This window comes from Sminthopsis crassicaudata, chromosome 2 (assembly GCF_048593235.1).
Source record: "Sminthopsis crassicaudata isolate SCR6 chromosome 2, ASM4859323v1, whole genome shotgun sequence".
Classification (NCBI taxonomy): Eukaryota; Metazoa; Chordata; class Mammalia; order Dasyuromorphia; family Dasyuridae; genus Sminthopsis; species Sminthopsis crassicaudata.
In genome coordinates this window covers 593001877-593014329 of record NC_133618.1, presented here as the reverse complement: position 1 = coordinate 593014329, position 12453 = coordinate 593001877, and the positions used below count along the sequence as shown (strand labels likewise).

Sequence of the window (12453 nt, the reverse complement as noted above, 5' to 3'; positions counted from 1 at the left end):
GCACTAGCCTGGTCAAAAGGCGGGTGGGAGATGTAAAGGTAACAAATAGGCCAATATAGTAGGAAAGTACTTGAAGAAGGAGTGTGATATAGCCTGGAAAGGCTGCCTGGACTTAGATTATGAAAAGGTTTTTAATGTTAAAGTATTTTATCTGAGGAGGGATGGGCAGCCACTGAAGCTCCTCAAGCAGGGGGAGGTGAGAGGGTCAGACTTGTTCTGTAGAACTGCCATTTTGGTTTCTATGTAGAAGAGTAGGATCAGAGGTGGGAAGAGACTTGGGGAGAGATCCATTGATTGGCGATTACAGTAGTTTAGGGCAGGACTTCTTAAACTTATTCCATTCATGACCCCTTTTCTCCTGAGAAATTTTTACATGAGCCCAGATATATAGATATATAAAATAGGTATACAAATAAAAGTTTTACTGATTACAAATCATAGTTTCATGATCCCCACATTCAGTTATGGGGTCGTCACCCACAGTTTAAGAAGTGTTGGTCTAGGTAAGAGGTCATGAGAGCCTGAACAAGACTTGGTGGTGTCTGTGTAGGAGAGAGAAAGCAATGGATGGGAGAGATTTTGTGGAAGTAGAATTAATTGTAATTTAGGATCTGATTTGGTTGGGGGTTTTGAAGGAACAAAGAAAGAATCAAATTCAGAGTTTATATATATTTTTGAGCTGGTGGCTTGGTTATAAGTTTGAAGATATCCCAAAAACTTTCTGTGTGATAGAGACGGGCTTCTTGGTATTTTAATCATTCACTACAAATAAATGAGCAAATCTGTGCAAATAATACTCTCGAATCCTGAAATGGCTTACCTCACCAAATACTGTAATCTGGTGTTTGAAATTTGGTATGAATAACGATTAGCCGAAGAAGGTTGTTTTGTCAGTAAGGATAGATATTTGACTAAGCAGTTTTTTTGGATATCAACTCCTTTTTCCTGTGTGTTGCATACAAGTAGCTAAGGAAATACCACATTCATGAAAATATTAAACATCAGGATGTCTGAGCATTGGCAAGGAAGAAAAATTTAGATATACTAGCCAATCCAAAAGCAACTGTTAAGTACTTACTGCCAAATACTGTGCTGAACACCCAGGAAAGAAAGAAAATTTTAAAAATAGTTCCTGCCCCCAAAGCACTTACATTCTAACAGAAAAACAAATCATAAATGCACAAATGAATGGTATTTATATTCAAAGTCCTTTACTCTTTCCCCTAATTTGAGAGCCTTCTGTCTGAGATTCCTTCAGAGTAAGTTTAGCAGATGAGAGAAAGAAAAGCCATAGTTCCCTCAGAGCTGGTTCACATTGTTGAGAGGTTGGTATGTCCTTGAACGAACAGTGACTGGAGCAAGCAAGGCCTTTAAGGAGGAAGGAAATTTCGCCCAATGTAAAATGGGGGGGGATCACTGGAGTGCTGAGACCCACTGAGTCTGAACCTTTGGGGAAATGGATATTGACCAACATATGTCAATTTGTGTCTTCCTTCCTTGGAATTAAAGGTTTTGTGTGAGGGAGTCTTGAAGGCTATTTGTACAAAAGGGAGCTCTTTCCAAATAATAAAAAACATATTCTTTGGACTGGCATTTTAATGAACTTTCAAAGAAGTGAGAAATATTTGAAGAGGATTTAATAAAACATAAAAGTGTCAAGGTTCACATATCTGCGTTTCAATTGGGACTCTCAAAGCTAATTTGGTGAGGGGCTGTGTTTTAGGTGCTCCCACTTGGAGACCCAATTTACTCCTAGAATCTTGGCTCCCTTTTGCTGCCTGTGGTTTTGAGCTCTGATGTCTGTTATGCCTCCTTTACACTCTTAATCAAGAAGCTAGAAAGTATGCTTTCCTTCAATGGGAATAGTCCAGCCCACCAAAGGCCCTTTTTTTCCCACCAGTTCCCTGGCCAAAAGTTTTTTTTCCTTGTCCTCTGGAAGACAGAATCACATTGTACAATTAAAAAAACACACACAGAAAGAAACAACCCCCCGCAAAACACTTAATATAGGTTTTGATTTCCTGTAGAATGCTTTCCAGATGTGTTCTCCAACAGGCTCTTGGAGAATGAGAACTGAGGTAATTTTTTTTAAAGAGAGAAATCATGTTTTGTGTCACCACACCAGAAAAATATTACCCTTATTCTCTTTTTCCTGGGTCCAAGATTAGAACCATGTTGTTTCAGGATTATTTTTATTCCTCATTAGAGGTCAGTAACATGAACTAAATAATTTATTTTACCCAATTTCAATTAAATTTTTAGTCATACTTGAAGTATGTTGTTTCTCTTAGATCTCCATTTAAAAGTGTACTGCTGTTTGAACTTGGAGAATTTAGAGGTTCAAAAGTGAAGGCTTTTGGGGAGGTGGAAAGGGAAGAGGGAAGACCTTCATAAGAAAGCATGAGATCCAATAGACAGATGGATGTAAGGGCACTTTTTCATCATCATTGGAACTTGGTCTTTCCTGTTCATCCTTACTTTGCTTTTCACAACTCCATACAGTGGAAGCATGAGAAGAAGAGCATCCTTTTAAAGCTGGGATTCCATCTAACAGAGCATCATAACTTTAGTTTGCTTACCAGAGTGGTATGATGGAAAGAGCCTGGAATATGAGTGGGAGGATTTCAGTTTGAAATCTGCCTCTTTCTGCTTGCTATTTGTTTGTGGGATTTTGAGAAAAGTGAATTCTCTTCTCTGAAACTCAGCATCCTAATCTGTGTGTGTGTGTGTGTGTGTGTGTGTGTGTGTGTGTGAGAGAGAGAGAGAGAGAGAGAGAGAGAGAGAGAGAGAGAGAGAGAGAGAGAGAGAGAGAGAGAGAGAGAGAGAGTATTTGACTATATGAGCCTTCTAACTCCAAATGCTAGGGCCAGTGATTTTAGGGATTATTTGCATTTCTCTTTTAATCTCATACCCTACTTCAGGTAAGACAGGTTGGCCAATTTAGTAATGTCCATGGCTTTCATAATACCATCCTTAAGTAATTGACAGTTGGTTATAATCCCCTGTGGAATCAATATTGTAATATGTTGCTATAGGCACAGCTTCTTCCTCCACAAATGTCTCTTGTGTATCATTTCTTTAGCTGTTTGTTTATAGAGAAAGATTTAAACTAATACCAAGATGCAATACCTTTCGGCTTTATCAGATTTGCTTCTCTCCTCTCCTCCCTTTTAGTTGTAGGTTGTCATAGAGATATGACCTGTCCCAGGTGCATAACCTAAAGGGGCAAAGAAAGAGGGAAAAATAAATATTTCTCTGCAGTGAGCTTGCTGTAAAGGTTAGGCTTAACATTAGTTGGAGTCATAAATCTGGAAGAAATGACTGGTTTTAGATAAAGTGATCTTCTGGGAAAACATTAAGAAAATTGGCCTCATTTAAAATTGAACTAAGATTCAGATTCCCACAATAGGTAGAAGTGTGGTTTAGCCAAGAAAAAAAAAACAAAAGGAAGGAAGAGAAAAAGGAAGGAAGGTAAGATGGAAGGAAGAAAGAGAAAAGGAAGGAAGGAAAGAAGGAAGGGAGAGAGAGAAGAAAGAAAAATAGAAAAAAGAAATTAGAAAGAAAAGTAAGAAGTAATGAAGAAAAAGAAATAAAGGGAGGGAAAATGAAGGAAAAGAAAGGAAAGAAGAAAGATAAAGGAAGAAGGAAGAAATTCAGGTATTTTCCATTGGAAATATGAGGGGGAATGTGAGGGAGACAAGTAGATTGGTGTGAGGAAGCCTGCCTTAAGCTTGATTCTGCAAGATGTGGCCCACTCCTAGGTAATTTCTTTTCTCCACATGAATTTTGGTATATTCATATACTTATGAAAGCATCCTAGAATAGCTTCACTTCTTGCAGGTCTGAGATGGGAAGCTGTTGGTCATCAGAAGGCCGCCATGAAGTGAATTAATTCATTTCTAGAATCACTTGTATCAGTTCTCCATTCCATATTCTATTACTTAAATTAGCTTACTGGCATGGGCCAGAAGTCAGGAGTCCTATTTCACATCTGATTGTAGCACTAACCAGGTGTGTTACCCTGGACAAATTATTTAAGCTCACTAAATCTTGATTCCTTCTTCTGTAAAATTAGAATATTAATACTTTTGCCAAACCTGGTTCAGAGGAAGGCTGTAGGGAGAATTTTCTGTAAACGTTAAAGTGCTTTATAAATGTGAGCTATTATTATTAATGCTTCCTCATTTTATTAAAGTTCTCATTTCACAGACAAAACCTATTACCATTGTTATTAGAAGAAAGGCTTTAAAAATGTTTGTTGAATAGTAACAGTAGGAGAGCAATTGTGCAATTGATGACTTAAAACGAAATCCCCCAATTATCAGCTTCTCTCTAGATTATTTCAGTTACCAGACTCAGAGACTTTGTTAGCATACATTGGAATAAAAATTGCTATCTGCCACTGAGAAGTAGCATGCTGTTGGTGCTATAGTGGATAGAGAATTGGTCTCAACGAGAGGAAGTTGTTGTTAAATCATGTCTCATTCTTTGTGACCCCATTTAGGGTTTTCTTGGTAAAGATACTGGAGTGGTTTGCCATTTGTTTCTCCAATTCCTTTTATAGATGAACAAACTGAGGCAAACAGGGTTAAGTGATTTGCATAGGGTTATACAGCTAGTAAGTATAGTTAGCTCCTCAACCTCATAGGGGATAGGGGTAAAGTACCCCCGATCTGGAAATGAACCAAATTTTTTGGCCCTCACTTTGCACCAGAGGAAAAAATTTATATGTTTTTACTTTTTATTTTATGGGATAGTTACAATACTTTATTGTAAAATTTGGGCTAATATTATAAAATACTATACATACATAAAATTTATGTATTTCTGAATTTCTAAACTTTTTCTGTGTCTTACATTAGCTTTTGAGTGTTTCCTCCATCATCCCAAAAGAGCCCCTAAAAGTACCATTTAATTTCTTATGCTGTTGCCTTGCATGTTATCAAAACTGCAGTAGGGAAAGTCACAACGTGGAAGGAAGAAGCTGGATTTGGAGCTCAGGTTTTCTGGACTCTAAGCTCTCTACACTCCATTCATTCTGCCACCTTAGCTGTTCCAAAGACAGGAAGACCTGAGTTCAAGTACTGCTTCTAACACATAATAGGACTCTTAATAATCTCTTAACCTCTTGGTGCTCTAGAGAAATAAGATTATGAATTTCATAGATGGTAAAGAAATCAAATGTGCATTCTTTCTCCTTATACCTGTCTCAAACTTAGTGACAGTCCAACTTTGGAAAATTTACATCATCTTTATGTGTCTCAGTTGTGTCTCATCTATAAAATTAAGGTATTGGATCTGGGGAAGGGTTCCGAAACCCTTATATAATATAACCAATAAGTGACTGGGTCATCTATCTTGTTGCAAGACCTTCAGTAACGGGGTACTCACTACCTCCACAAATATTCTGCTACATTTTTGGAGAGCTATAATTATTAGGAAAATTTTTCTTATTTTTCCTCTAAAATGTCTTTCAGTGGAAGATTTTACGATTCCTATCCATTTTCCAAATTAGGGAAGAAAAAATATGCCATGGTAAATTTAATATTTTTAAATAGCCATAAATTCTAAAATGAGAAAATTAAGAACTCAGGAATAATATATTCCATTTAATAAATATAGAGAAAACATCCATTATTTCACTGACATAGAAAACATAGATTGTGGAAACTCTTTCTACTAATAAGTAATACCTTATAATTATAAAGAATTGCCCAGAACACAGTGGTCGAATACCTTGTAGATTGATGTATGTAGATCATATTCCTAAACGCAGCTGAGCCAGATGAAATAGTAACTGGGAAATATTTTTAAAAATAAATAAAAATACAATTAAACATAATGTTAAAATGTGGCTTTCTAAGTCAATATATGCCACAAGGTTCCTTATATATGCTTTAGTGGCCCCCATTTCTGTTTGAATTCTAAAGTACTTAAAAATTGAATCAATCAACAAGCATTGATTTAAGTCTTTGCTGTTCATCAGCATCAAATAGACCATTAAAGGTCGAACTTGAAGCTAGGCCTTCCAGGCTCCTGCTCTCTAGGCCATCTGATATATTGCATAGCTGGGATTTGAACCCCCAATCTTGTAATTCCATCCCAATTTACTTTCTATATATGAACTACCCCATAGTTGACATAGTTATTTGGTAGATCAAAGTTAAGAGAAGATGAATCCATATTAAGGAGAAAATAATCTGACTGGAGTAGAAGATTTGGGGCTAGAGAGACTCTAAGTCTAGCAACCTCAAAACTCATTATTAAAATTTTTATTTGGTATTTCACAGATCTATAATTTCTTTGGCGTGGTTACTTCTCCCACAGATTGCAGCCTGTCTTACAAGTTATAAGCAGTCAGAAATATTAATCACTTGGAGGTAGCTACCTTGGTGATGAACCTTTTACAATTTAAACTGATCATCAAGGGATGAATATGTCATCCATTGCTGGGTCGATACTTGGAAGATTTATCCAGTTTGGCAGAACATTTTATTTATATTTCTATGCACATACACATACACACATCGATAAATACACACACACACACACACACACATATGTATGTATACACACATAAGATATAGGATTATGTAACTGAATATGGAGGCAACATGAAAAATTTGGCAACAGTATAAAAACTATCAAATATTCCATCAAAATTTAATTCTTTATGTAAAAATAAATAAGTACATCCATCTTATTAATTTATAAATTTGCTTTCATCTTTAATAAATGATAAAATTATATATATATATATATAATAGTTTTTAAGTAAATTTCTTTATGATTTCTTATCAGTAAGTGTTTAATTTGTGTAGCTATATACCCAGCATTGCATTAAAATTTCTTGGATGAAAAAGAATCATGAGTGGGAAACGTTTAAAGAGGTTCTGGCTTATAGAAATATCTTTTTGCAATTAAATGTCAAATTCCTTGTAATGAAGGTTTAAAAATTAACTTGGAAAATTTACAAATACATATCAAGTCCAACCAAAGGGTTAATTTAATTACATTCTTCATCCCAAGATATATTTTCTCTAGAGCCAAAGAATTTTCTGAGACTGGGATGCCCAGAAGACTATGAAGAATATCAATATTATGTAGAATATCAACACACATATACACATACATTCATACATATGTATGTGAATATGCATATAAGTACATATACACATATAGCAATGCATACATACTTATGGTGTGTATGCATATGTATGTGTGTATGTGTGTGAATTCATATTGAATGTGTATATATGTGTGTGTTTTTCTTTCCCCCAAGGGACTCAAATATCCTATAAACTGTTTTTTTAATTGTTTTGGCAGGATGGTAAATTTAAGAATTAAGTGATTTACCCAATAATATTGTTAGTTTTGGGGCCTGGATTTGAAACAAGATCTCATGTCTCCAATTGTAGGGTTTATCCCCCCTTAAGCTGTGAGGCTTGTTTCCAAGCTGTGATTTGTCCTGGATAAACATTTGAAGGATTATCATAATCTAGGATGAGCTAAGCTGGGAATTGCTGGTGTCTTTTTACCTGTTTAAGTCATACATTATTTTTATAACACTGTTACAGAACATGTGGGAAAATGATTTTTCCCCCTACTGTCAAAAGACCATCTGCTGTTTGAGGAGACTTTCCTAGAATTTGTCAATAAAATCATTTTTCTATTTCCAGATAGCAATGTATTTATTTTAATAAGATTTTCCTGAGAAGCCACTTTCTCCCCTCCTTAGCATATTTTCCCAGGCTAATGTAGGATTTGCTTGGTGTTTTTCTTCTCTGTAAGAGTGGGAGTATTTTCTTTCAGGAAGGGAGATGTCAGCGTTAGTGCCTATTCATTTCTTTTCCAATTTCACCGAGAAAAAAAAAAAATCAAGTTCGTTGTGATACCACATATGTTTCACACATACAAAAAACAGTTCTCTTCACAGGATCATACCTTTGGGCTTGGATGACACCCTAGAAATCACTTAGTTCGACACCCTCCCCCATTTTTAGATTCAAAGAAAATGAGTCACTCAAAGAGATGAAATAATTTGCCCAGTCATACCACCAGCAATTAGTGGTTGACTCATGATTTGAACCTTGGTCTCCTGATTACAAATCCAGTCCTTTTTTCATTGTACCCAAATTTTATTTTTAAAACTGTAGATTGGATTTTCATTGCATTATAGCTATTCCTGGAGAAAAGAATAGGAACAAGCTTGAAAAATAAGAGGGGTAAACTAAATTATATTTCATTGAGGGAATATTCCAGGAATAGAGAATTCTCTTCATTCATTCATTCATTCATTCATTCATTCATTCATTCATTCAGTAAACATTCATCAGATGCCTTCTCTGTCCATTGTTCTATTTAGTCACTAGAAAACATAAAAAAGAAGTCATTTTTAAAACAACTTAATGTATGTTTATATACACACATATACCTGTATGTGTTTATAATACACATATTCTCTCTAATATAAATATATTTATACATGATTGCAAACATTTTCATATATGTGTGTATGAATATACTAAATCTAAAGTGCTAATAGAGCATGTGCCTCATGGACGATAATGGTGTTGAGCTGTTTTGGAGATTTTTGAATATCTCAAGAATATCTCATTAGCCCGAAAAGGAAAGAGGAAAAATTTCTTGAAATAGGACAGGATGCATACCCGAGCTGTGGTTTTTGTTTGTTTGTTCTTTCTCTGTATTCCTTTTGCCAGTCTGAGGGAATATTTTCTTTTTCCACCTGTCTCAAAGGTAAAAGAGAACATAGAGGGAGTGTCTTGTCTTAGAGGCTACCCTGCCCTCTCAGGAGCTTTTGAATCTCATCCCTGGTCCGCTTGCTGGTCATTATCAGCAGTAGGGATGATTTCTTCGGAGTGATCCATTCGGACATCCCCTCAGCCCTTTAAACGATGAGACCATCTCACAGAATGAGGGAGATGGTCGGCTCCCACCCCTGCCCTGTTTTGTAACAGTGCCTGAAAAGGCTTTCCCAGGTGTTGGCCACGTGTTTATGGTTCCATCATTCTGGAGCTTTTCTTCCCTTTCTTTATGGAGAACAGGGCCTTCTGAGCTGTGCTCTGCTCAGAATATTCAGTTTCATCTCCCAAAAGAGAGAGGGACTTGCTGTCACAGACTCTGACTCAATTAGCCTTTCATTCCGGGGACCAATTGGGAGTCGGTCCTGGAGTTGTTAAGCAAAATGGGCCTGGTGGAATTAGCTCCCATGCTGAAGGACAGTAATCCCTTTCCCCATTTGGTTGCAGTTAATGGTCTGCTCCAGAGAGCAGGCGAGACCATGCTAGCATGGAAAGAGAGTGACCTTTTTGTCTCTCGAGGTAAGAAAGGGAGATTGGAGCTGCTGGGGCAGGAAGGATACTCTAGGGCTGAGTTGTACAATGCAACTTGAACCCCAGCTGTCTGAACTATATTTGGCCTCTGGAAAGTTAGACGTACCATACCACCAGGCCATTAACTTTCACAACCAGAAATTCTCCCCAAATTAACACAAAACTCAAGCTGGATAAGATTGGAGCCAGTTGAGTAAGCCTGAGCCTTCTTTAGGGATTTCTCGTGTAAAATAAATCCTTTAAACAGGCTGTACATTAAATGGCTATTTTATGTCCTCTAGTGTATTCAATTACAGTGGAACCCCATACCCTAAGAGGAAAAAAAGGGAAGAAAGGAGAAAGAAAAAAGGGAGGAAGGAAGGAAGGAAGGAAAGAAGGAAAGGAGGGGGAGGGGGAAAGAGAGGGTGGAAGAAAAGAAAGAAGAAAGGAAGGAAGAAAAAAAGGGATGGAAAGAGGGCGAGAGAATGAGGGAGGAAAAGAAGGAAGGAAGGAAGAGATGGAGGGAGGAAAAGAAGAAGGAAGGGAGGGAGGAAGGAAGCAAAGAGAAGGACATGCCATGAAGGGAAAGTCTTTTGGGGAACTCAAAATGCTTGTGAGCTGAACCTCATCTGGCTATTACTGACTAGGATGGCTCCTGTTCAGGAATTTTGCAAAGCTATTTAGCTTCCTAGCATTGCCATTATCAGAAAGCATTATTAAGTATGGTTCAGTTTCCCACTGTGTTTAGTGTTATACAAAGAGAATTAAACAAGCACAGGGTTTATTCGGGTCAGGGGTGGGGAGGAATGTTAGAGTCTGAAAAGAAAACACTGACAAATAGGGTGTATATAGATAGTGCAAAGAACAAAGGATAAATGCAAATAGCAGGAACAGAAAGGAATCACATAGTTTTTAGTCATTCACTCAAGGAAATAACCAACTGCACATGTGCACCATGTGGCACTCTAATGGGCTGTGAATTTCAATTTACATAATTACAAATTTTCATCTCTGTTAAAGTGGCCATAATGTTTTCTTTTCTGGACTTGGACCTTCAAAACACCCAAGCTAAAAAGGGATATTTAGACTTCTAGTTCAGAGTTTGGACAGACTCTGTGCTATCAAGATTTAGTATTCCTTTCTCTTGAAGGCTTCTTAATCCCACCAAAGTTCCTTTGAGACTCCCCTGTCTATTCCCAAACTTTTGGTGGAGAAAAGGAAAAAAAATCCTTAGATTATTGTAAAAGAAGAAGGAAATGGCATTGGAGAAACACCTAACAAATAGTGATCCAACGGTATCTTGGAAAACATTCTTGGTGTCTCAGAAATGATTCAAATTCTCTTAAAACCCATTATTGTCTCAAGAGGTGGTTGTGAGGTTCAAATGAGACAGTGTATATACAAGTGCTTTGTAAATCCTTATAATTTTCAGTCATCATTATTCTATCTCTGCATTTGTACTCCTGTACTCATACTTAAAAACACATTTCCATGTGCCCTTCAAGTAAGAAAGGTACATGGCCATACCTTCTCCCATAACTTGTCATTATTACAGGTTTTATTGTCTCATTTTTATACTTAACATCAATACCACTAAAGGAAATTTATTATGAATATTCTTCAGGGCTCTCACTGGTAATCTATAAACCACTTGGACACCTGTCTAAATGAGACTGCCTGACCTGTGTTATCTAAATATGAGATGCTTCTTTTCTCAGTTTGGCTGGTGCTTTCAAACTGGCTACACCATGATGGATGAGCATAACCTTCAAAATTCACCCATAAAGAGGAGGCAGCTAGGCGGTACAGTGTTTAGAACCCCAAGCTTAGAGTCAGGAAGAAATGAATTAAAATCTGGCTTCTAGTTATCTAACTAGCTGCATGACCTGGACAAACTACTCCATCTCCATTTCCTCATCTCAAAACTGGAGATAATAAACTTGCAGAATTGTTGTGAGGACCAAATGAGATAATAGTTTCAAAAGGGCTTGGCATGTAGTGAACACTGTATAAATGTTAGCTATTATTTACTATAGAGTTGCAGCTTTTTCTGCCAATCATAGTTCCTAAAATGAAACAGCATTTTGTATCATTTATTTGAAATAAATTACCATCTTCTTAAGCTAGTGGGCGAGGGGCTATTTGCAAGGCAGATTCAGGTCCTTTTGAAACTGGTAGGAATTATAGAAACAGATGGATGGTGGGCTCTAAGATCATTTTTAAGATGTCAGGGACATGTTTCAGTGTTAAGTAAATATTTTTCCAGTGTCTGCCTTAAGTGTGTGAAGAGAGCATATTTCTTGAAAGATGTAAATAAGCAGTGTCAGGAAATAAATATTGAACAGGAACTTCAAAGCACCAAGATTTCTCTTGTTATAGGCCTTGGGGGCACTACTGTAAGCAAATAGAGATAGAGATAGAGGGAAGTTTTTTTTGTTGTTGTTGTTGATTGTTGTTTGGAGGGTGTTAATGGTTTAACGTTTCACATATTATATGTTTATATAAAAAGAGATATTGACAAAGAAAATGATGCAAAAGTCTGCCTAGAAGCTGAGGATTAAAAAAAAAAAAAAACAAAACAACTCACATCTTCCCCCCTACCCCACCCACCCCCTTTTACCACATTGCAGATCTCGCCTTGCGGATTTTTTCACAAACTGCCAGCCTGAATCACGGTCTGTTAGCAGCTGTCTAAAGGAAAACTATGCTGACTGCCTTCTTGCCTACTCTGGGCTTATTGGTAAGATCTGAGAGGGATTGGGGGGAGCAGGGAGAAAGAAATGCTGTCTGGTTTACAAATGCCCACCAAACTCTAACTGCTGCAAAATGTGTTGAAACATTTTGAACTGTGTTTTGACTTCGAAGCCCTTTAGGAATACTCCGTTAAGAAAAAGTAAATGGATGGAAAAGGACAAAGTGTGAAAGTAGGGATCATTAAGGGAATGAAAAGGACAAGGGAGGAACTGAGAAGGAGCATGCCATTGAGAAAGCTGCGTTGTTGGAAAATCGACAGGGTAGAACAATAGAAGACAGAAAATGAGGTTTTGGAAGGAGAATCAAAGTCAAAAAATATTAATTGAAAATCTTGGTAGAATGGCAATTTAGATGTTATTTGATGTTG

The 12453-nt window shown here is 36.9% G+C and overlaps 1 protein-coding gene across 5 annotated transcripts in view; it reads left to right on the top strand.

Annotated features, from left to right (window-relative positions):
• Positions 1 to 12453, top strand: part of GFRA1 (GDNF family receptor alpha 1) — a 315182-nt gene that overhangs the window by 238365 nt on the left and 64364 nt on the right. For all 5 annotated transcript variants that reach the window (XM_074295695.1, XM_074295696.1, XM_074295697.1 and 2 more), the window contains one exon: positions 11963 to 12072. In XM_074295695.1, coding sequence (XP_074151796.1) covers positions 11963 to 12072 — 110 coding nt within the window. The remainder of the gene's footprint in view (positions 1 to 11962; positions 12073 to 12453) is intronic.